General features: G+C 41.1%; 4 protein-coding genes across 5 annotated transcripts; 2 read left to right on the top strand and 2 right to left on the bottom strand.

The window, feature by feature from the left end:
* Positions 1–25: 25 nt before the first annotated feature.
* Positions 26–6,500, bottom strand: LOC115671023 (uncharacterized). Its single transcript, XM_030592464.2, has 10 exons — positions 6,269–6,500; positions 5,094–5,150; positions 4,931–4,998; positions 3,335–3,542; positions 3,166–3,260; positions 1,969–2,044; positions 1,833–1,892; positions 927–977; positions 733–811; positions 26–363 (listed from the first exon to the last, which is right to left on the bottom strand). Exons 1-10 carry the CDS (start codon positions 6,341–6,343, stop codon positions 290–292), a joined length of 843 nt encoding a protein of 280 aa, XP_030448324.1. The 5' UTR covers positions 6,344–6,500; the 3' UTR covers positions 26–289.
* A 3,849-nt stretch (positions 6,501–10,349) lies between these two features.
* LOC115671025 (protein TIFY 3B-like) lies at positions 10,350–13,060 on the top strand. Its single transcript, XM_030592467.2, has 5 exons — positions 10,350–10,723; positions 11,820–11,898; positions 11,972–12,161; positions 12,302–12,359; positions 12,663–13,060. Exons 1-5 carry the CDS (start codon positions 10,512–10,514, stop codon positions 12,823–12,825), a joined length of 702 nt encoding a protein of 233 aa, XP_030448327.1. The 5' UTR covers positions 10,350–10,511; the 3' UTR covers positions 12,826–13,060.
* A 953-nt stretch (positions 13,061–14,013) lies between these two features.
* LOC115671024 (protein FATTY ACID EXPORT 2, chloroplastic) lies at positions 14,014–17,033 on the bottom strand. Of its 2 annotated transcripts, XM_056320873.1 has the most exons (4): positions 16,531–17,031; positions 16,360–16,500; positions 15,199–15,333; positions 14,014–14,460 (listed from the first exon to the last, which is right to left on the bottom strand). In XM_056320873.1, the coding sequence occupies exons 1-4, from the start codon at positions 16,844–16,846 to the stop codon at positions 14,321–14,323; spliced, it is 732 nt and encodes a 243-aa protein (XP_056176848.1). In that variant the 5' UTR covers positions 16,847–17,031; the 3' UTR covers positions 14,014–14,320. The 2 variants fall into 2 exon arrangements, with proteins under 2 accessions (XP_056176848.1, XP_030448325.1); XM_030592465.2 differs by having other exon boundaries at positions 16,360–17,033.
* A 1,525-nt stretch (positions 17,034–18,558) lies between these two features.
* Positions 18,559–20,689, top strand: LOC115671230 (probable small nuclear ribonucleoprotein F). Its single transcript, XM_030592734.2, has 5 exons — positions 18,559–18,715; positions 19,496–19,583; positions 19,740–19,777; positions 19,914–19,978; positions 20,355–20,689. Exons 1-5 carry the CDS (start codon positions 18,710–18,712, stop codon positions 20,422–20,424), a joined length of 267 nt encoding a protein of 88 aa, XP_030448594.1. The 5' UTR covers positions 18,559–18,709; the 3' UTR covers positions 20,425–20,689.
* Positions 20,690–22,166: the final 1,477 nt, after the last annotated feature.

Raw genomic sequence — 22,166 nt, 5'->3', positions numbered from 1 at the left:
AAGGGTAAAAAGTCCGTGAAGGATATCCTCAGCACAACTCAAGAATATTCATTCTGTAAAAAGACGAAAGAGATTTGAAAATCCAGGGCAAAGCTATCTTGCCCCCCATCATAATTGAGCAGATTATTTGCCTCAGAAAAGAGCTCTCATTAACCGTCCGAAAATAGCCAATCAAACATGTCGATGGTGTCGATTAGACATTTCCTTATAGTGATAAAGATAACAAGCACACTTCAAGCATTAAGCAAGTATTTCCTTTGAAACAAATTTGGGGCAAGTCAGACTGGTACTAGCAACCCTCCTCCATTTTCTGCCGCATCTTGTACTGCAAAGTGACCGGTGCGCAATCCAAAGGCGTTTCTCCTAAAGACAAAAAAAGAATTGGCCAACAAAAATGCGGCTCGAAATTAGGGAAACTGCAAGTTGTTCATTCTACAACTTATTATTTTTGCTGTGATCGTCCCAAAACACTGAAACACATACATCATACAGTTCTAAATGTTGGACATCAAGCACCTCAAGTCAGGTTGGCCATTCTCAACCAAGGTTTTCAATTCTCTGTTTTTCCTTTTTTAACTTACATCTAGCTTCTTAGCAGCCGCATGGCATACAGGCATAGGCAACTGATGCATTTTTTTTTTCCTAAAATTTTAAACTTTAGAGTTCTACAGCTAGGTGCTAATTCATAGGAGAATCAACAACTTTGTACAGTACAGGGGTATGACTGGTTACCCTGTGCATTCCTGTAATCCAAGCTTGCTCCCCGCTCCATAAGGATAAAAGCAACGTCGGTTCGGTTAAAAACTGCCGCCTGCACAAACAGAGCAAGAATACACAACATTCTCAAATAACTAAAACGAGAGAGAGAGAGAGAGAGAGAGAGAGAGAGAGAGAGAGAGAGAGAGAGAGAGAGAGAGAGAGAGTACCAAATGCAGCAAAGACATTCCCTGTCTGTCACGGTAATTAGGGTCCACTCCCTGCCAGCATGACAACAATCAGTTCCACATTCTCTTAGCTATATTAGTCAAAAGGTCAATACACGTGTAATTGCTGTGTATTTTGTGTCAAATACAGATCAGATGAACAAAAACATGCCATAACCCCAAAAAAGAGAACAAATTCATTTCTTCGAGGATAGCAATTGACCAACATGATATTTATTTACAATTTTTATACAACAGACATTCACCTTTAACACGCACGCACGCAGAAAAGCAGCATTACATCTTATGTGCGAAAAGTTGACTTATCGACAACGACAAGAATAAAGGATTATTGTGCAAATGAAAATGCACTTGTTTGTAAATGCCGCTACAATTCAAAAGCTCAGTTTGACCATATCCCGTTCATCGTGGGTCACAGTACAAATATAGTTCTAACGCCTCATTATCTTTCACTTTGGATCACCGATGAATGGGACCGATTTAACTGCTAATTCAGAGTCTCAGGGGACCACCAAAAAAGTGGTTGAAACTGAAGAGTCAAAATGGGACACATAATTAATATTTAAGTTCCTTATAAAGTAAGGATCTTGTTAACAAGTGCCCCACCAAACCTGTTAAGCATAGTCAATGACAAATGTTACCATTATCTAGTCATTATTACATATACCACGAGAAGATATAATGAGAGAAGAGAGTGATTAATTGTCGACTTTCCTTATTTGGTTGCTTAATAAATGCCACGGGGGCACTCATTTACAAAATTCTTACAGTAATTTGCAATGTGAGAGGGCTAGAATGTATTTACTTCAGCACTATAGTCACCGGATATGAACGTGCAACGACAAGACTTCATAACTTCCCTTATGACTAGAAACAGATGCTCAATACCTCACTGAGAAGTTTCTTAACTGCAGCAGCATCATCGTTCTTTATTGCTTCCCTTAGACCCTAGGCACAGGAATATACTGTTAAGATTTCACAATACATAATCCACCTTCTTAATGTAGCAGGCAGCAGCAAATACCTCGCCATTTACATCATAATCCATCTTAGGTCTCTCTGGAGCGCCATTGGAAACTTGACCAGCATTCAAAACTGACCTGCAAATTTTGCGTAAAAAGCTAATTATCATAAAAAATGACAGAATAACGGTACGGCTCTGATGTACACTGATAATGGAAACCAACACCTGCATCTATTTCCAGACAAGTTCAACTGTTATGGAGGAAATACAAAATCGCTTTAAAGAGAGTAAGTTGCTTGTATATGCACCAGAAACCACTTTACAGGGATACAAGTTTGTTGTACTAAAGAGAGAGCAAAGGGAAATGATTTATAAGATCTGTAATATAAAAACAATCATAGAGCCTTAGCATATCCATGACAAAAAAACAAAAGAAAAAAAGCAGTAGTTCATAAACCCGTGGTAATTCACTACCATCTATCCTCATTATATGCCTATCCGCATATCCGAGGTGAAGACCTTAGGTAATCATGAGTTGTGCAGTACACTTAATCAAGAAGGATATAACCTGATGAACTCCACATAAACCGGCAGTTACACTAGTAGCTACATGCTTTTTTAGTCACGTACATATATGCCTGGTTCCGCGGAAAGCGACGCCGTCTAGACCTCCCTTTTTGGCGTGCCTTGGGCCTCTATATACACGCCACCTCCGTCCCTCAAGCCATTGAGCTTAGTCTCACCGATATCTTTGGGCTTTATACTTAGAAGTTGTCACTAATTAAAAAAAGTTATCTGCTTTCTTGGATGCCAGCAAGTGAGAGGTATGTGTCCCTGCTCAAGGAAAATATCACCCCTACAGGGAAACTAGGCCGGCCACACACACACAAGTGCTGACAGAGACGGTGCATATGTGATATGACATTACGAGCGAGTCAAGCATATTGTCTTTGCCTTTTGCTAAAACAATAACTTGAATTATCTATGCAACTCCAACTGCCCAACATTACATTCATGTTAAAGGAAGATAATTATCTATACTCACCTTGTACTCCTCCTATATAAAGATTGAGGGAGCAAAGGTGTTAACATCTTGTTATCTAGACCACCATACAGTTTGATAAAAAATTTGGGTTGCTAGAAAATATGTGCAGGATGAACACACAACGGTAAACAGTCAATTATGAAGATGAGTATACTTTTTTACTTGGTCAAGAAGATGAGTATACTTTGAAGTAGAATTAATATGTTACTTACGAATTATTGCTGGTTGAGGTGGAGCCCCTATTCTTCGGAACAGGGTCCCTTTTGGGTCTTTGGCTTGACTGAGAAGTAGTGGAAGTGGTTTTTGTCTGCAAGAGAGATGCCACAGCAATTATAAAGTGCACACACTTCTGGTAACTTAAAAGTTGTTCATACTTCATACCTGTAAGTGAAGCGTATCGACAAATGGGGCAGGAGCTTCACAAATGCATAAAGGCATCCCGCATTTGCAGTCTGGAACACCTTGGCCAGCTTGATGTTCTGCAATTGGTTTTTCCTCTGGAACTACATCACCGATGTCTAATTTAGAAACTGAATCTGTAACATGATCGACTCCCTCTACTGAAGCTTGTCTATCACCCTTTGCAGGTCTGCTCCAAACATATTGAAAAGCAAATTATATATCTAGTACAAATATTGGAAAATCTACACGATGTGAGATATTTTCAGCGGCTAGTTCTAGCCACACGTAATCTTTCCATGATACATAAAGAAAGAAGTGTAAAAGCATCAAATATACATGTAAATAGGGATTTAGAGGACAGTGAGCTTCACGGCCTTCACTAGGGATGTGCCTATTGCATCTTGCAGGAGGGAAAAAAGGAGTGGAATTTAGGACTCAAATGCAATAATGTACGTTCACATCTCCTTTAGTTCAACTGGTTTGATCCCTTATATAAAGTAAACTGCAAGATTCTTTGTTTGACTATCATCCTAATACCCTTTGCCGACCTTATCTCATCAAATGACAGATAGTATAGAACCACAGATCCAAGTAGACAAATTTCCACGAAAAGGCTTATTACCAAAACAATAGCAGTCATCAGTCTTAGTTCTCTGAACTTACTCTTAATATTGGAACAGGCAAGGTGGAACGGGAAGTGATATGTAAATCAAACAGATTCCTGCCATCTTACACATTTTTTGGGTTACAGTGTTCAGCAAACAGAAGGTACAACACTAGTTGACAAGTACATCAAAAGTTTCTCTTCTAATAAGGATCGAGCTTACAAGTTCTCTATAGAAGCAAATATCTTCAACATGTAAAGACCAATCAACTAAAGGCAAGACAAATACTATACAAGCGACAGTAACCTAACCTTAATAAGAATAATCAACAACCTTATATTGTCTGGATAGAGAAAACTAAATGGTGAAAAATTGGGATGAATGCTCAGGGAACTGTAGCTCAATTTTCATATTGGAGGATGGTGTCATTATTTAACCTGTCTGCAGAATCATAAGATAGCCGCCACCACTTAATATTCCACAATTCAGCGGCAATGGATCTCTTCCGCCTATACCCATAAGCGACTTGAGGTTGTGTGTGTGCGTGTGCGTGCGTGCATGCGTGTCTCTGTGTGTGTGCACGCGTGCGCTCATGTGTGTGTGTGTGTGTGTGTGAGAGAGAGAGAGAGAGAGAGAGAGAGAGAGAGAGAGAGAGAGAGAGACCAGGACAGAGGAAACAGGCACAGCATTAGTTAGTGACCATGCCAGTCAGATGTTTACCCATATAGGGAGAATTTCTGGCAGCTCAATCTCAAATATTTGTGGCTATACCGGTTTCTATGGTGTGAGGACCCAGATGTCTAATGATGATCGAGCAAGCATACTTGCAAGAATGAGAACAACCCTAAGTAACAGAGAAACAAGAACTTTATGGAATGAAAAAACAAGTTGAAGCTTCCCATTTTCAAAATACTTTTACAGATATTTAGAACACTACAGACTCTGAAAAAAGCAGCATAGTCTCGCTTACTGAGAAGGGTTGTTATAACAATCTGCACAAACTCTGACAAGTGAGTGGATACCAAATTGTGGCAAAGCCTGAATTTCACACAGAGAATTAATTAAGATTCATGAGCGAAAAAAGGAGCTGTACAAAGAATATTAGTTGTTGAGACCAAGATGAGAGGCCTTACCAATTGATTTGATGAATGTTCATAACACAAGGTCCTTCCGCAGCATCTGCAATGATGCTGAAGCAAATGGCGAACTGGAATGAGTAGTTACTTTTTGAGGTTCTAGACTACATTAAAAGCCCCATTTCACATGACAACAGCACTTACTCTTCAACGCTCCCAAAACAAAACAGAAAAGGAAAAACACGTCATCATCAAACAATGCGTGAATGAAGTGAGAGCTACAAGGTTAGAGGAGCATCTGCTTGTGTAAAGTTCATAAGCTTTCATAGAGCCCACACTAACCCGTCGATTTGCAATTTATAAAGCAGCAGAAAGCAGATCCCAGTTAATGAGCATTCTCAGACAGTGCCATGCGGTAACAAGGTATGAGATCAAGTGATGGTAAAGCAAAGATGCAGGCCTTGACACATCAACTCCCTAAAATCATGAAGCAATAAAGAATCAGTTCAATCTCACTTTTATCTCCAGCTATTGATTTCTTCCACATACATACTATGCACCACTCTGCCCACCCTTGCCTCGAGCAAGTTCCTCGTACTACTGCTATAAAAACCTAACCAATGGAAGCTAGACATCCTCCACGATAGCTCTTGTATATAATTGCCGCATTCTCGCCTCTAAAGCAAGGCAGTAATTTCTGTTTGGCCTACAGGCAGCACTCTTCAAGTTTCAAGCATCGACCAGGGAACATAATTCTGGCATTACGGGTTTTAATTATAACAGGCCAGCGAATTCACATGCACAGCAGCTAGCGAGGAGAAAAGAGACCCACAAAGATGCAAGTCGCCATTTACATAACAAACCCACCAAAGCAATGACTCGTTGATCCAAAAATGTCAACTCTAGCCTTAAAACCCAAAAAGGGTCGGTCTATAAGCGAGTCTAGAGAAGCCATCCGTGAACATGCTCGATCAATCCACAAAAAAAAACGAGCCCTTTTCTATCAACTTCCAATTAGCAGTCACTGCAGAATTTGATCCCGCGCCTCACGAGATCCATCAAACACAAACGATCGATAATCAAGCTAGGTAACCATTTTTTCCACATCGATGATCAAGCTCGAAAGACAACGCAACTCACGCCTCGGATTCAAGAACACAACCATCGCCGACCCACATCGGCAAATCATCGAACAGAGCAGAGCAAGAGGTTCGCAAGAGGAAGGAGCTTACGCGTCGCCTGAAGGTGTTGAAGCTGCATTTGCAGACATCGCAGCGGGCTGCTTCTTGGAAGGGAGGGGGCTCCATCTTCGATGGCCGTTTCGATGGACACGACGGATGGGTTCTTCGGGCTTTTATATGTTTGGAAATGGGTGGAGGTCGAAGGAGGAGATCACTGCGAGCTTTCGATGGATGGCTTCCATGTCCGGTCTCGGTTTTGGAGCACAATTGACGTGTTCTGCTTTTGCGGTGGGCGGGCTAAAACCAACCCGCTTTCGCACCCGATCCAACGATCCGATCATGTTCGTCTACTACAGTGAAAAAATAAGCAAAGGTGACTTTTTTCTTATCTTCTTATCAAAATTTAAGATATTATTCGCATTTTAAAAGCTATAAAGAATTATGCATGAATTTAGGTATCGATTTCGAAAGTTCCAAGAAAAGTCGGACTCGAACTGCGGGAGCTGCAAGATTTAGATTAAACAGAGAATGAAAAGTAAATCGTTTATGAAATAGAATTGAGTTGTAAACGTTTCAATTTATTCAATTAATATCTAAATATTTATCGAAAAGTACAGTCGAGATTTAAAATTTTCAATTGGTTCAATTAGGTGTTTTTTTTTTTTTTGTCGAAAGAAAGATTACATTCACTTCTCGGAATAATGCTAGAGCCTAGCAAATCCCAAATAATTATGGAACAAAATAAATGCCATAATGCAAATAACAAAGCACAATCTGCAACTAAAAGGCACACTCTCATCCCTCGAGAACGGATCCGCCACGTCACGGACATCCTCCTCGATAGCTATCGACCGGACAAATGGTCAAACTGGTCTCCACGTTCACCCAAGTTCAGCTGCAGAAATTTATTAACACTCACAAATTCCCAAATTAGAACGGGAGACGAATAAAAATGACAATCAAAGCAAAGAAATGGAAAACCAAAGACTAAGTAGGTTTTCACCTTCAGAACCCAAAGCCGAGAGCTTACGAGAAAGCTTCAAAAGAGGGAAGAGTTTTTGGGAGATGTTTAATTAGGTTTTTTGTCTTTTATATTCATATTATTGGGTGTTAAACCTCTATTGAAGAAGGTAATTAATCCCCAAAGCTTATGTTAACAGGTGTAGTTTGACGATGTCACGCATGCAATCTTTAAAAGATGCGTAAGTAATCCTCTAATTCTCGTGAAATAACTTGATTACCCTTTTTGAAGTGTTTACAACTCAATTGAACCAATTGAAAGTATTTATAAGATAGCATTCCTTACTCGTGTTTCCAGATTTTGAATGCACTGTTTTTTCAATATCAAAAGAGAGAGACCCACGCCCGGGATGGACATAGAAAATTTATCTTATGGGATGGGAAAGCTATAAATAGAGGGGCCATGCCAATAAAAGAAGTTATATTCTAATGCCACAGTGCTTTTCAAACTTTCTTCGATTATCTTTCCGTGGTCAAGCAAGGTCGTGTCTCACTCCCCAGTGTGTCTAATCATCGAAAAGACCAGCTAAGCATCATTGGGGCTTGGCATGCCTTTACCTGACCAGCTACCTAACACTACTTAGGCCCTATCAAGCAGCACTTTTTTAGCTTTCTTCATGATTTGGCCTAAATTGTTCGGTAGATTCCCACGCCTTACGCACCCCTTTGCCACTTTGTTCTCGACTCTTCCCACCCTCCAGGGTGAGACAAGCTACCTTAATAACCGAAAAAATATTAGGCAAAACTAGTTCGTAGCATTTGTCAAATGATCGAATGACGTAGGTTTGTTTGTCTTATAATCTCGTTCAAAAGTTTAGGGTTTAGATCAAACATTGAGGAATGTCTCGAGGACCATATTAAACGAATTGAAAGTTCAAGAATGATATTGCATATTGAACCAAAATTTAAGAATTATTCGTATCATTTTCCCTAGATCAATTTCCCCCGTCTTTTATGGGCATACGGCTCCAAGGAGGCACAAAATAAAACAATACTAAAAAAAATAAAATAATAAAAAGTCAGGGCAAGAGATCTATGGAGGTGGTGAGGTGACGGTGGTGGCACGTTGCTGACTGCTCTGGGCCCAGACAAGAGCGCCCTGGTGGCCGTCGGTGTTGATGCATTAGCATCAATAAAACCAGCAATGAGTAAAGTTTTCAATGCTTTTTGTAATTTCTCTAAAGGAAAGGGCAATTTTTATCACTTTAATAGCTAGTAACTTTTAATCTTTTGGTAATAACTCATTGACTAATTTTGGAAATAGCCGGGGAATATAGCATTGGATATGTTGTGCCTCGTTATGTGTACCTCTGGCTTGACTAGCGAAAATACATTAATTAACATCGCATGATGGTAAAAAACTCACTTCTTGTTGTTAGCATTACAAGACTTCTGGATATGCACGACAAATTAAGGTTCCTTATTGTTTCGTGGAAAATATTTTTCTTATTTTCTAGCATTTGGATCACTTAAAAAAACGAGTTAACAGAAAATGTTTTCCTAATTAACGGAAAATCCATTCTTAAATTCATGAAAATCGTTTTCTTTTTAAAAAAAAAATCGGATATCATTTTTCAAAATATGATTAAATATCAGCGCTTGGACCAGAAAACCTATGTTTGAGCACGGGAATCTAAACGCTTGTTTTTGGGCCCTAGTAGCAAACCCGAGTCTAGAGGCCGAGCCTGTGTCCATTGAGGCCAAACTTGGGACCTTGGCACTCGTGCCCAGGTCCTCGGCTCCCGGGCCCAAGATCTCACCACTTGCGCCCGAGTCCATCGAGGCCAGGCTTGGGTCCATCAAGGTTGGGCCCGGGTCCCTGACACCCGGCCTAGATCTATCAAGGCTAGGCACGGGTCCATCAAGATCGGACCTGAGATCGATGCCCGTGCTCATGTCTAGGACTAGGTTCCCATGCCTGAGTCAAGGTCCATCAAGGCCGAACTAGAGGCCCCGGTGCCCGTACTCAATTTCCTGGCTGCCCATGCGCAAATCACCAGTGCCTGAATAAAGATATGTCTATATAGGAAAATCTAACCAAATGACGGAAAATATTTTCTAGTTCATTTTCAGGTTTTAGCGAAGCACTGGAAAAATATTATCATTTTCCTGAAAAATAACTTCCTGGAAAACGTTATATTTTTCGCGAAACAAGCGGAGCCTAAGATGCATCACTTATGCATACTTCCAGGGCGGAATCGATCAGTAGATCGGGATTCATTCGAGATCCGTGGATCATTTTAAAGAATCACCTCGCGTCCAAAATTCTCTTGTCGGGCGACGTGATCCATAATTTGGAATTAGTAAACCTAGTTCTCATTGCTGCATAAAACTTTTTTTTCATTGCTACTTCTCCTAAAGTAAAGAACATCATTCTAACGAAAACAACACGAGAATTAACCAATCTATCTCGAGTGGTGTTTTTTTTTTTTGTCTATTCTATTTCTAACTCCCCTCTCACTTTTTGATTTTTACTTTGCCTCTTGCAGAGCGAGAGTATCCCTATCTTCCTAATCTCTTTATTAGTAAGGTCGCATGTCTATTGACCATTGTTACTTTATTCTCCTAAAGTAAAGGAAACAACATGATAATTGACCACCCACTCATAGGTAGCTCAGTTGGTTAGGGCGTACTTGGGATTGTGCGGTTAGGCGCACTGGTCCCAGGTTCGGTTCACAGTGAGCAGCATGTTTAAGTGCGGGGTCGTGGCGGTGGAGTTCTTTGTCCTGTCTACTCGAGGAATAATCGAGGTCTTGTATGGTAATTGGCTCCGGACATCTCGGTTATAAAAAAAAAAAAAAACATGAGAATTGACTGGTCACAGTAGTCGACCCATCTTGGGTGGTTTCATTCACTTAGAAAAAAGGGGCGAGGAGACTCCTTAAAACCGGCAATCGCACGGACAACCAATGGCGACCGGCCACGCCCGCGTTTCGTTGAAAAATACGGCGTTTCCGTACGAGAATACCGCGACTGGGTCGTGCTGCTTCCCCAGAATCGTGTCTACAGCTCCCTCCGGCCAATCCCACCCCGACACGTCGCCAATCCAAAGGAGTTTCGGGAAAAAAAAAAAAGTAGAAAGCGAAAATTCGATCAATGACTGAACTTTCGGTTCTTTTGGGAAGGAAGACAAGCAAGAAACACCGGCTGTTGGCAAAGCTGGGATTCAATTCTCTCTCTCTCTCTCTCTCTCTCTAGGCTGAAGGCAGAGAAGGATCCAGGTGAAGGAGAGGGCTGGTCGAGCGTCTTGTTTTTGTGAGGTTTCATTCAAGAGATGGAAGGGAAATCTGGTGATGTGAAGCCTGTGGAGGAGGAGGAGGTGGTTCAAGACAAGGCGAGCTCCGGGGAGGCCAAGAGCGAGAGCTCGAGCGAGACGGACGAGCTGCTTCTGGGTGGTGCCAAGAACGACGCCGCGAAGCAGGGCGACGCTGGATCTCCCGATCTGAGCATGGTCCAGCCTTGGACGAACGGTGCCACCTGCAACAGGTGCTGTCAAGTTTGTTCCTTTTTCCTCTCTGTCGTGAATTTTCTAGAAAGAATGAAAACCTAAGCTGGTGTTAACTTTAAGGAGCTTAAGTGGTTTATCCTGAGCTGATTTTTCTCGGGTCAAATAAATTGCTAAATTTGAAACGGCACAGATGGAAATTTTACTTCTTTTTTTTTTTTTTTTATCTCTGCCTGCAGTTATTCTCTGTAAAATTATTATTTGGTGGAGAAGAATAATTCGAATGGTGGTCTCAGGAGAGTGTTTTGACGGAGAGTTGAAAGATGGTTTTTTCCCCTTTTTTTGGGAGAGTGGTTAAGTGACCCATCTGGCTAATCTGAAGCAATTGAAGGGGATTGATTGATAAAACTGTGGAAAAACTGGGGAAGAAGAAATGGGGGCACGGATTTGGTTGAACCAACCAAACAAAGATGTTGCCTTTTGACCTCGGGTTATTCATGAGTGGGCCTGTCGGCGGCCACTGTTCACAATTTGGTCAAAAGAACTTGAAGTTTGTTTGTAAATTTGACAAAGAAAAAGGTGCATTCCAGTCATGCAGGAGCATATTGCTGAAAGAAGAGGAGATTCCCTAAGTGATGGCTTATCAATTTCGTATTGTCCCCCGTATGCGAGTGAATTTCACTCAAGATCGGAATGTTTTGTTAGTGCTCATCAAAGAGGGTCGTCGGCTTTGATCATTGTGTTGTCTGATAGCTTTTTGCGTCCTGTAGGTTGGCAGTTTCCTTGTTGGTTAGTCAGAGTCTGTGGTAGGAACCTTCTTGGATGAAGAAGACAATACATAACATTCCAATTATTATATGAATTAAAGGGAAAGATTCTCTGTTGTTCTTACCTCAAGCAACGAAAGTTTTTTGGAGTCTAGTTTGAGCATTTAATAGGTCAAGCAGTAATTCAGCGGATGCTTCCTTCATTTACCTTTGTCCTAATCCTCCGGTTTGAACTAACCCTAGAAACAGATTCTCACCAATGTCTGCACGATATTCTGATTAATGGTTACTTCTTTTGTTTTGGATGTGCAATCCTAATATAAATTTCCTCGATCAATTTTGTGAACTATATTGCCTTCGATATTTTTAGGGCTGCGGCAATGTCAACTCAGCTTACCATCTTTTATGGTGGAAATGTCAGCGTGTTTGATGCAATCCCGCCAGAAAAGGTTGGCCTCTCCTCAAGCTTAAACTACTGATATTGATTTTCATGTTGATAAAGATAATGTATCGCATGTTTAGGTCCGTGAAATCATGCTAATTGCTGCGGCAGCGGCTAAGCCTGGGGATATGAAGAGCAGCGGGAGCTACGGCCCCTCTTCACCAGCTCTTACAAGGTCCCCTTCACTGCAAAGTACTGCCACTGCTTTGGCTTCACCCAAGCCTCAGATCCACCCAATGCAGCAAAACCCGCTTTGCAAATTGCAAGCTGGTAATAATCTGCTCACAAGACTCTGACTAATTGATAGCAACTACATTCCTGATGGTCATAATATGATATCTTTAGCTTTTTTATGGGCCATAATGACGACTGTAGCTTGACTAGTTCCTTGTTTGCACATCTTGGGTCAGATTTACCAATTGCAAGGAGGCACTCCCTGCAGCGGTTCTTTGAGAAACGGCGGGATAGGTATGAAGGAAAGCAAAAGCTTTCTCTCTATTTGAAACATCATAAAAACATTTCTTCGTCCCAAAATTCGATATTTAATTTCACAGACAAGTGAATGGCAACCGTTCTTAACTTGTTGCCTTCTATAGGCAAGCTTGAAGTGATAGATTGATCAAGCTTTAAACAGAATCATACTTTATCCAACCTTTAGCAGCAGAACTTTATTCCATCACATATGCATCTGATCAGTGCAACTAAATGTTGGGTAAAACAAGCTGAGTAAGTTGTTCTTCTTGTGCCGTTTCGTTTTCCATTTGGGGGCAGGTTGGTGAACAAGACACCATATGCAAATCCATCAGGATCAAAACTGGCTGAAGACAAACAAATTGGTCTCGGAACGATGGCTTCCTCTGATGTCAGTTGTGGTGAAAAGCCCCTGGTGCCTCAGGAAGAGAATCAGCTGAAGGCCACAGCGCTGCTTGCATGAGCTTTATCTATCTTATAGCGTTAACATGTCTTGTGTCATTATGTATCTAATGTTCGTTCGCGTGTTTGTGCGTGTGTGCCGGTGTTGTTACCCCGGATGTTTCTGTGTCAGCTGCACTAATGCAAAGCATGTTGGACTCTGATGTATGACTTGTCTTAGGACACGAACATGTTACTAGTTTCTGATCGCCGTCGTATTAATGAAGGATGGCTACGTAGTCGCGTCTTCCTTTGTCCGTGTAATGTAATGTACTTTCATAATCTTGCTCAAGCTCACCCAACAGCATTGTTGGTCTCTAAAATGGAGTTTAATATCATCACGTGTAGATAATGTCTGATAGTGCTTCGGATAGGCGATGATTGTTCCACGTTGGCTTTGGCAGTTGAAATCTTTTGTCTGCTTAAACATGGTGTTAGGTGGTTGATTTCTTTCCTTTTCCTTTATCTTCTTTTGTCGTTTTTCTGGCTAAATAGTATTTATTAATACTGATTTCTGTAATTGGAACTGTTCGGATAGGTGACTTGCTTCTGTGTTGATGGGGGGTGAGTTGGCAAAATGCATTTGGCTGGCGCATGCTCTCTTTATTAATTCATTGAAACAGTTGTCACTTCCCATTATATTCGCTTTTAGGTCTTTAATGTGCTTGCATTTGTCCAAAGCTATAGGTAAGAAATTCAGGGTGCTTCCTTGGTTCATCGTGATTTAAGGATACGATCCTGTCCCTCTCTCTCACGCTCGTTCGCACAAACACACACACTCTCGCTCTCGTGTGCGAATCCACGCAACACAAGCTCTTATGGACAAACCTGGTGAAAACGAAAGGAGCGCACGGCGAGTAACCAGCAAATGTTAAGTTCACCGAGCCAGCGGAGACAAATCTTTTCACACCATTTGGATCACATGATATGTACGGAAGAAGCCGGGCATGATAACCCGATTTCTATACTGTCATCAGATCAATACATGCATAAAAACATTCCTCGACCGGCAACGAACCTAACAAAATTCCTGATACGAAAGCATCTGTTATCTAGCTGCAGAAACTCCTCCATTCTCTCCTAGCATGCATTTATATGATTCAACCACGGCAAGAAGCATGATGCCCAACTCTTCGAATATCAAATCCGTACTTGACAACAAAATAAAGACACGAATGCTTGGAAACAGGAAATGGAGCAGCAAACGCAGTAACAGAAGGTTCAGAGACTCGCAATTTCCACAAGAAGAAACATAGTCTGATCCGCCACAGCACTGTTCTCGTTTAAACAAAAACAAGGTCAACTGACCATACGAGCTAGACTAACCATGATGAGTTCGATTAAAAAAACCACAAAGAACAAGAGAAAAGGACCGAAGTATGTAGCTGTGATAATGGTCTTGACTGTAACATAAAACAGACACACTAGCTATGAGACACAGCTGCTGTTTTCCTTTTTATCTCAGTAAACAAACGAAGAGGGGACGGACAACCGCTTCAACTGGACATATGATAATCTTAGTGAACACTCCGCATAATTCCGTGCAAGTAGCCAGCAGTCATAACCAGAGAGACCACGGATACTACACCTGCTGGGAATATCTTCCCTGATTTCTTAAAGCGAGAGCCCATTACTCCCAGAAGGGCAGCTGATATACCTGGAAATCGAGAAGGTACATACAAGTCTCAATCATAAACACACATGTAAGAGGATAATTTTTCATCATAAAAGAAGAAGGGAGAAGAAAAGACGCAACAGAAGAGGAATGCAAATAACATTGTTAATATCCTAAGAAGTGTCCTCTTTTATAAACTTAATCTAATTACCCCGGTCCTCATAATCTTCCAAGCTTTTTCCGGGATAATTCAAGTAACTCGGTGCACAATATCACCCAGATCTGGTGAGATGCTTGCTCCAGAAAATTACTTAGAACTTCTAGAAACTACAATTATGCTCAAGCTTATGTGGTGATAAAGTTCTGAACGCTTAATTCTTTTTAAGGCAGCACTGGCAAGCAGCAAATTACTAGAGGAAAGCCAAATGCTGCAGCTGCTAGACAATTGAGAAGTTTGGAAATTCTCAAGACACTTGTCTCCTTCGTTAATATTAAAGCCAAATATCAAACATTTGCCAATTTATAGTAATATGAATGTCCCTTTCAAAAACCATAGTTATTATTTAGATGTACTATCCAAAAAAAACAAAAGGGCCCAAATGTCACTTGTGACAGAAGGAATATAGGCTCCTCGTCCATCGATAGTTTAGATTACGCAACCCAAAATCAATATGGAAGAACCTTTTTCTCCATTTTTTGCAAAAGTCAATGAAGCAAATGATTTTGAAGCATTCTAGGAAGAATAAATTTAACAATTCTGAAGCAAGTAAGATCACTCACCCAGCCCTATAGAAGATGCAAAAACTGGATTAGATGGAAGCTGAGTGTAGACATAGTACAATACTGCGGCTGACAGACCTCCAGCAGCAAGAGACTTCTGACTTCCACTCTTCATATACCCCATGACTCCACCCACTGTAAAAGATGAACCATGGTTAGATCAAGGCAGCAACTGCAAGATGAACAGGAGGAGAACTCCAGATCCAGAAAAGCAAACACAGCAAAATTATGGAGGATTATAAAGAAGGAAGACGTGTTGCTGCAAGAGATCTTGCGAGAGCACAGGAAACTTGAAAGCACACTGACAAGAGCTGCTTTATTCAAAATGTCGAAGATATTCAAAAGTTGTATGACCGACATATATCCCCGCAATACTGCAACTTGTAAAGCAGCTAATGTGAGATGAACTGTTCTTCATCATTTCTGTATTGGTTATTTAGCTAATGCAATTACAGGTCATTCCACTGTTCTGAGCAAATCTAAGTTACAAATGAATTGTAAATCCATCAGAAATCATCGTCTGCAAATTTTTCTTACGATGGCTACAGAGAGTGTATCAACAGCAAAGCAGAAATACAACCGTCTCAATAGTTGTCTACTCAATCTAACAAGTCGTTATTGAAATCCCTCGGTAACAATCAATGTAATTACTTAAGACATTTCATCCCAATAGTTTCTGTCAAACCTTGCCTACTCTTCCAACTATGGAGCCCAAGTGACATCAGATATGAAGCTTAATTAGTCATCGCGAAAGTGATATGACTAGTGACGTCATTACTACTACTAAATTAAATTCTCGACACACTAACATATGATCCGCAGATTAATGGCCTCCCTACGAGATTAAGTTCAGTCAGCCATGGAAATGCAACTATTGATTCCACACACACCAACACATGACATTCACAATGAAGATGCCTATCCCTTCAATCATACTAAGACCAATGAAAAGAGAACTTCGACACAATCCACGCTCAAGACTCCATAAGCTCAAATCCAACTCCATAAATTAACCTTAAATTAAATGCCTAACCAGCACAAAGAGAAACAAAATATAGGAGGTAACAGTCTCTAATAAACAGCAAACAAAGAAACCATCGAATGAAATTACACTGTAAAAACGACATCAAGGAAAAGCTAAACGCGAGGCATGACTTTCACCTCCAACGAGTGCAGCATAGCCCAGGGTCAACTTCTGCGACATCGACATCCCCGGCTTCTTCTCGCTACCGTCCTCCGACGACCCCCCTTCGCCCTCGCCCTTTCCCTCACCACCACCGCCTCCTCCTCCTCCTCCTCCTCCTCCTCCTCCGCCTCCTCCGCCGCCTCCACCGCCGTCGCCCAAATCGCCGAACCCGCCGCCGCTGGTCGCGTCCGGCTCCGCGCCTACGCCCTTGCCCTCCGGGTCAACGGTGAGTACGCCCGCCGAAGTCGCGGAATCCGCCGACAGAACCCCCGGAGCTTTAAGACCCACGGAGCGGTTCGGCCTCGCGCTCAAGTTGCAGCAAATGGGTGTCCCGGGGAGCGAGAACTGGAGGCGAGATCGGGCAGCTCGAGGGTGTTGCCGCAGGGAAGAGAAGGTGAGCTCTCGTGGGAGGAGGAGCAGAGAAGACTGCGAGTTGCGGAGCGTCAGCAAATTCTGCGCCATTTTGTTGTCGTGGGTACCTACGGCGTTTGCATTTGCACACGTTGTAGTTCGTGAAAGTATCGTGTGCAAAGACTCGATTTTTCTGGGTTCTGGCGTAGGAATTGGAGCGGTGGGACGTGGAAAGGCGCGATTTTTGGTTCGGCCCAGTTTGGGGGGAACGATCTGAATTGAAGATTGGGCCCAGTTCGGCAAGGAGGATGTAGCTTTCTTGTGCTTGGAGAAGGATGAAGACGGAGGAGGAGGAGAATGCAATGGGAGTTTTTTCCAATGCTCCCTCCACATTGGGTGAAGGATCTAGATATAGCTGAGTTTCAATGTGAAATTTGAATACCCGGCCGTGAAAACTGTGAAACACGGGGGGAAAATAAGGTGAAGTTAAAAGGGGTTTTTCGAAAACGCAAGCAGTGTTCGGTAAAATCGAGTTTTAAAAATGTATTAGGAAGCAACTTTGGTTCAACTGATGTTTGGAAAAATCACACTTTGCAAAGAACTTTTGTTGATTTTTTAAAGATAAAATATCAAATTTGGTGAAGGGCTCGGCGACTTGCCGGCGGCTAAGCCCAATTTGGTGGATTTGTTTCAATTTGCGGAGATGTTTTAGGCTTTGAGCATTTCTGGTATGCTAATATATTTTTTTCCAACTTTACCCTCGCTAAACTTTTCTGATTTCAGAACTGTCCTCACCTCATACGATGTCGCCAGCGAAGGGCTTAGCTGCCAACAGGCCGTTAGTAGGCCGTCGCCCTACCGTTGAGCCCTTCGCAGGTTTTGAGATTTTTCTTTAAAAGAACATTCACAAAAGTCGTTTACAAAGTGTGATTTTTCCAAACATCAATTGAAATAAAATTGTTTCGTAATCCATTTTTAAACTGTAATTTACCAAACACTACTTGTATTTCGAAAAACTCCTTTGACTTCAAGTCTTTTGCATTTTTCTCAAAGACTTTCCTCAAAAGCCAAACCAAAAGCACCAGAAAGTCTTTGGCACTGGTGCTTGGATTCCAAGTGGCGGGCCCAAGAAACTCTAGCTCCTGCAACCATGGTCTCCACATTTGGGCTTGGGGACCGTAGCAATCGAACCCAAATTTCCTAAGATCGAGCTTGACGCCCGAGTTAGGATCCTTGGCACTCAAATGCAAGACTTGGTGATCGGGCTTGGGTCCCTCAAGACTAGGTCCAAGACCTCGGTGCTCGTGCCCAGGCCTTTGGCAGTGGTGTCCAAGCCCTCGAACCCCAATGGCCCCAATGGCCTTGCTTGGGTCCTCTTCTGACTGGGTCCAAGACCTTGGCGCTCGAGCTCAAGCACCCCAAGGGACCTAAGCATCAGAGCTTGGGTCCCATAACTTAAAAAACATAAATTATTTACAATCTATAAAAGTATGTAAGTTGCGAGAATTTAATTTGATAAAAATTTATTTAAGATTTGATGATATTTAGGGAAAACACAAGCAAGTTTTCTTTTCGTACATGAAAATGAACATGTACCAAAAGTTCAGGAATCGCATTGAACAAATTACAAGTTCGAGGATTACATTGCATGTTGAGTTAGAGTTTAGGAATTATATTGAACGAATTAAAAGTTTAGGAATAATATTTATTAAAGTTCAATGATTGTTTGTGTCATTTTTCAAAAGTGAAAGAACGTCATTGGGTTCACCAACCTCATCATGTAGCAGGCCAATAGAGGAAATCGAAAGTAAAAAGCCCACCCAACTTCATCTCTTCAACGAAAATTTGAAGCTGGCAAAACCCTAAAATTTCCCGCGATTCGGAGGCAAGCGGAGCTGCGCAAGTGGAGGAGAATCCTCGCGCCTTTCCTTCTCTGCGAACCCCCCAAAATTCCCTCTGCTCCTTCCTCTTCCGATGGCCGTGAGTGCTCTGATTCGCTTCGCGAGTCCTTTTCTTTCTTTGTTTACGTCTCACGCATGGACTCGTGTGGTGTGCAATTTGGTGGATCTGTTTCGATTTCTCGTGCATTCGAAGGTCGATACATTGCATTTCGAAGGCTGTAGCGAAATGGGCATTGCTTGGTTCTTTTCACGGTGAAAGCTCTTACTTTCGTTGGGAGTTTTCGTGCTCGGTCTTAAGCTGTGCTGGAATTGATGATATTAGCCAGTTTCTAGCTGTTTCTCCGACGAAAATGGTTGAATATTTTTGGTGTAAGAATTGAATATCGGTATCGAAGAGACGGAGTGATGCGGTGGGATACGGAAAGTTGGTCCTTCAAATCTTGTTCCATGAGATTTCTCTTTTACTTTTCGGATGAATATGTCTAGCTGTTTAAATCTATATAGTCTTTAGTCGCACGGTTGATCTCTAACATAGTATATGTTTGCCCACTTCTCTCTCTGGATAAAAATTTGTCCTTTAAAGATTTGCAAATGCTCGAGTAGAGAATGAGAAAGCATAGAAATTGCTTACTTTGTTTTTTTTTTTTTTTGGTAAGGAAAATTGCTTACTTTGCTTGTTAAGTCAGAATTAAAGAAAAAAGAGGTGTTTGTTGCCATTTTCTGTTGAATTCGCTCCTGCCATTTTGAGGCGTTTCCACTAATACCATGCTCCCGGAGATCGTCAATCGAGTCACTGAACTTTCGTAATTGGTGGTTATAGTATTCATCCGCTTTATAACTAGTTTTCCATACACTGCAGACTATTCCAGTTAATCCTAAACCTTTCTTGAACAACTTGACTGGGAAGCCAGTTATTGTGAAGCTTAAGTGGGGCATGGAATACAAAGGTAATTCCAGCAATCTTCTGAACTTTTCCGATTGGAAACTTTACCACTATGTATTTCCTGCGATAAATATATGATGGGCTTCTTTAGCTGCAATTACGGATGTAAGTGTGCCTTTTGTTGACTAACCTAGTATGATTTCGGTTATATGTTTTGTAGGTTTTCTTGTCTCGGTGGATTCCTACATGAATTTGCAGGTTTGTACCTTCTGACTGATTTGTAAATACATTCTTTTATGATGGTTGCATGTCCGGTTAACTTCATGGGCTTGGTAGCTCTTCCTGGTAATTGTCAACATTCTCAAGGATTTCCTTAATCTGAAAACTTGTGCAGCTTGCCAACACAGAAGAATACATAGATGGACAATTCACTGGAAGTCTGGGAGAGATTCTGATCAGGTAACTTCCAACGTGGTGGAGAAAAGAAGTCTTCATCAATATTTTTGGCAAGCTGAAGTTCTTTGTTATATTTTATGTCTGTCCTGAGCAAGAACGGGAGATTACAGGAGCAGTAAAACCGATCTCTTGATGAGTGACCTTATTTGTCCTTCCCTGTGGCCTTTGCATGCTTTAGTAGTTCTGATTTTGATAGTTGTTGCATCATGCATGTGGACCCTTTAGGGTGGTCAACATATACTCTCATTTTTTTTCCTACTTGGGTAAGCTGGGCACTTATATAATTGTAAATTTTGATGTTTGCTGAGTTTTTCTCGTGGAGTAAGCTCGGTGTTCAGAAGCTTCACTTCTTTTACACGCCCCCGCTCCCTCTTTGCAGATGTAACAATGTCCTGTATCTTCGAGGCGTCCCAGAGGATGAAGATCTAGAAGATGCAAATCAGGACTAAATGTGATTCGGCTTCAAATATCAAACATTTAGCTTTATGCAGTTCTGAGTGAAGTTGAATGTGATTCATCCAAAAAAACCTTAATCATTAAAAACGAGAGCTGGATTTCATATTGTAATTATGTGTCTTTCTGGCGATGCATCATCCATGGCCTCGTATGTGAATTTGGTGGGACGACTTGAGTTTAACTTGTATTCGGCTAGAGTTAAGCTTTCAAATACGTTGGGCTTTCTGATCAGTGCAATGTAAGGTCATTATTTCTGCAGATCATGTGTTCCGTGTTTCTTTTGTCTTGCAAGGCAACTACTCAATCTTTGCTGCGAACCTAGCTCAAACAATTGGACAGAGGAATCTGTGACACGATGAAAGGCTTCTTATGCTAGAAGGCAACTTGATAAATTCGCAATTCCGATCAATATATTCCGTTAACTGTAACATCCATACTCCCTGCCGAGTACTCGAAACGGAAATGATTGCTCTGAAGTCCTTTACTATAAAACGCATTACATTTGCCTTGTCAGAACACTTTGTGTTTGAGAGATCGATTCGTGCTATTTCAAGGCCGCTCAATCTCTGAGACATTTTCCATTGCAGTTGTTTAAGAGGGAGCTGTTACTTACTGGAAATTTACTGACTGTTTTCTTTGGAGTTAGGATGGGGTTTGAGGATTTCACTCATCTTATTTCCATCTCTATGGCATAACTTCTATTGCGTCGTTTCTTTACAAAAACATGAGATTTCACTCTTCTTTTCAAGTTATCCCCGTTTTTACTCTCAAAAAGATGATATTTTTGTTCAACGCCCTGACGTGAGGATAACAGGAGAGAACAGAAATCCAATGCAACCGAACTTCTCAGCTCACAAGTCACAAAACTCCACTAGATCAGGGCAAACACAATCAAGTATAGTTGTATGGAACTGCATAAACTGTCATTTAAACCTCTTTCAGGGATTATACAATGAAAATTGGAGGATACACAAACTAATGTCTAAATTGTCATGAGCAATAAATAACACTTTATATATCAGAAGACTAAAAGAATTACATAATAAGCTTGCTATGACTACCACATGTGACTCGAGTGGTCCAACAAAAGGTTTTATACAGCGTTTGGTTCAGCTTTCTCAAGAGATTTTGGGCTTCTAATAGTGCGTTTGGGAACCACTTTCCTAAGGAGTGTAAAGTACCATTTGACAAATTTTTTGGAGAGTTTTGGGAAGATACAATTGCATTTCCAAGAGGCCTTTGGCCTAAGGCGGATCCAAAGGTGTTGAGAGGTTCTAGAAATACAAGTGGTTAATAATTTCGATATTTAGTCTACGTACAACACAAGTGATAAGCGAATATATTTGACAAGTAGTTTTTAAAAATAGACACATGTGAAGTTCTTATTTTTAACGATGATTCATTTTTCATAACGCAGATTATAAGCCCGTTTAGAGTAATTTTTGGACTTATGCTTGTTATTTTCTTGCCAAGAAAACTAGATTAAAATGTAAAGCCATCGATCCCACATGATTATAAAATGACCCGTTTATTTTTTTTGGTTCCAATGGAGTCAAAGCCCCAAGAAAGCAATAAAGCATTTAAGACACTCGATGAATTAATTAAAGTGAAATCCTAGACTCCAATAACAAAATCTAGAACCCAAAATTAAATTAATAAAAACCTTAACCCCTTTCACGAATTGCTTTGTGTATAATCATAATATAAATCCTAATAACAAATATCAGAGTTAACG

This window comes from Syzygium oleosum, unplaced genomic scaffold (genome assembly GCF_021117445.2).
Source record: "Syzygium oleosum isolate NSW1041296 unplaced genomic scaffold, Sole_v2.1 Sole_v2.21, whole genome shotgun sequence".
NCBI lineage: Eukaryota > Viridiplantae > Streptophyta > Magnoliopsida > Myrtales > Myrtaceae > Syzygium > Syzygium oleosum.
This window is presented reverse-complemented; position numbering and strand designations above follow the sequence as displayed.

Excerpts from the sequence above, each read along its gene's own strand:
- LOC115671025 (XM_030592467.2), top strand. The coding sequence starts at position 10,512 with ATGGAAGGGAAATCTGGTGATGTGAAGCCTGTGGAGGAGGAGGAGGTG. Across the intron at positions 10,724-11,819 it reads AACGGTGCCACCTGCAACAG|GGCTGCGGCAATGTCAACTC; the intron begins GTGCTGTCAAGT and ends CGATATTTTTAG. Across the intron at positions 12,162-12,301 it reads GCTTTGCAAATTGCAAGCTG|ATTTACCAATTGCAAGGAGG; the intron begins GTAATAATCTGC and ends ATCTTGGGTCAG.
- LOC115671023 (XM_030592464.2), bottom strand. The coding sequence starts at position 6,343 with ATGGAGCCCCCTCCCTTCCAAGAAGCAGCCCGCTGCGATGTCTGCAAA. Across the intron at positions 4,999-5,093 it reads AACATTCATCAAATCAATTG|GCTTTGCCACAATTTGGTAT; the intron begins GTAAGGCCTCTC and ends TGTGAAATTCAG. Across the intron at positions 364-732 it reads GGATTACAGGAATGCACAGG|GAGAAACGCCTTTGGATTGC; the intron begins GTAACCAGTCAT and ends TTTTGTCTTTAG.
- LOC115671230 (XM_030592734.2), top strand. Across the intron at positions 19,584-19,739 it reads GTGGGGCATGGAATACAAAG|GTTTTCTTGTCTCGGTGGAT; the intron begins GTAATTCCAGCA and ends TATGTTTTGTAG. Across the intron at positions 19,979-20,354 it reads CTGGGAGAGATTCTGATCAG|ATGTAACAATGTCCTGTATC; the intron begins GTAACTTCCAAC and ends CCCTCTTTGCAG.
- LOC115671024 (XM_030592465.2), bottom strand. The coding sequence starts at position 16,846 with ATGGCGCAGAATTTGCTGACGCTCCGCAACTCGCAGTCTTCTCTGCTC. Across the intron at positions 15,334-16,359 it reads CTATGCTGCACTCGTTGGAG|TGGGTGGAGTCATGGGGTAT; the intron begins GTGAAAGTCATG and ends CATCTTTTACAG. Across the intron at positions 14,461-15,198 it reads TGCATCTTCTATAGGGCTGG|GTATATCAGCTGCCCTTCTG; the intron begins GTGAGTGATCTT and ends CTCGATTTCCAG.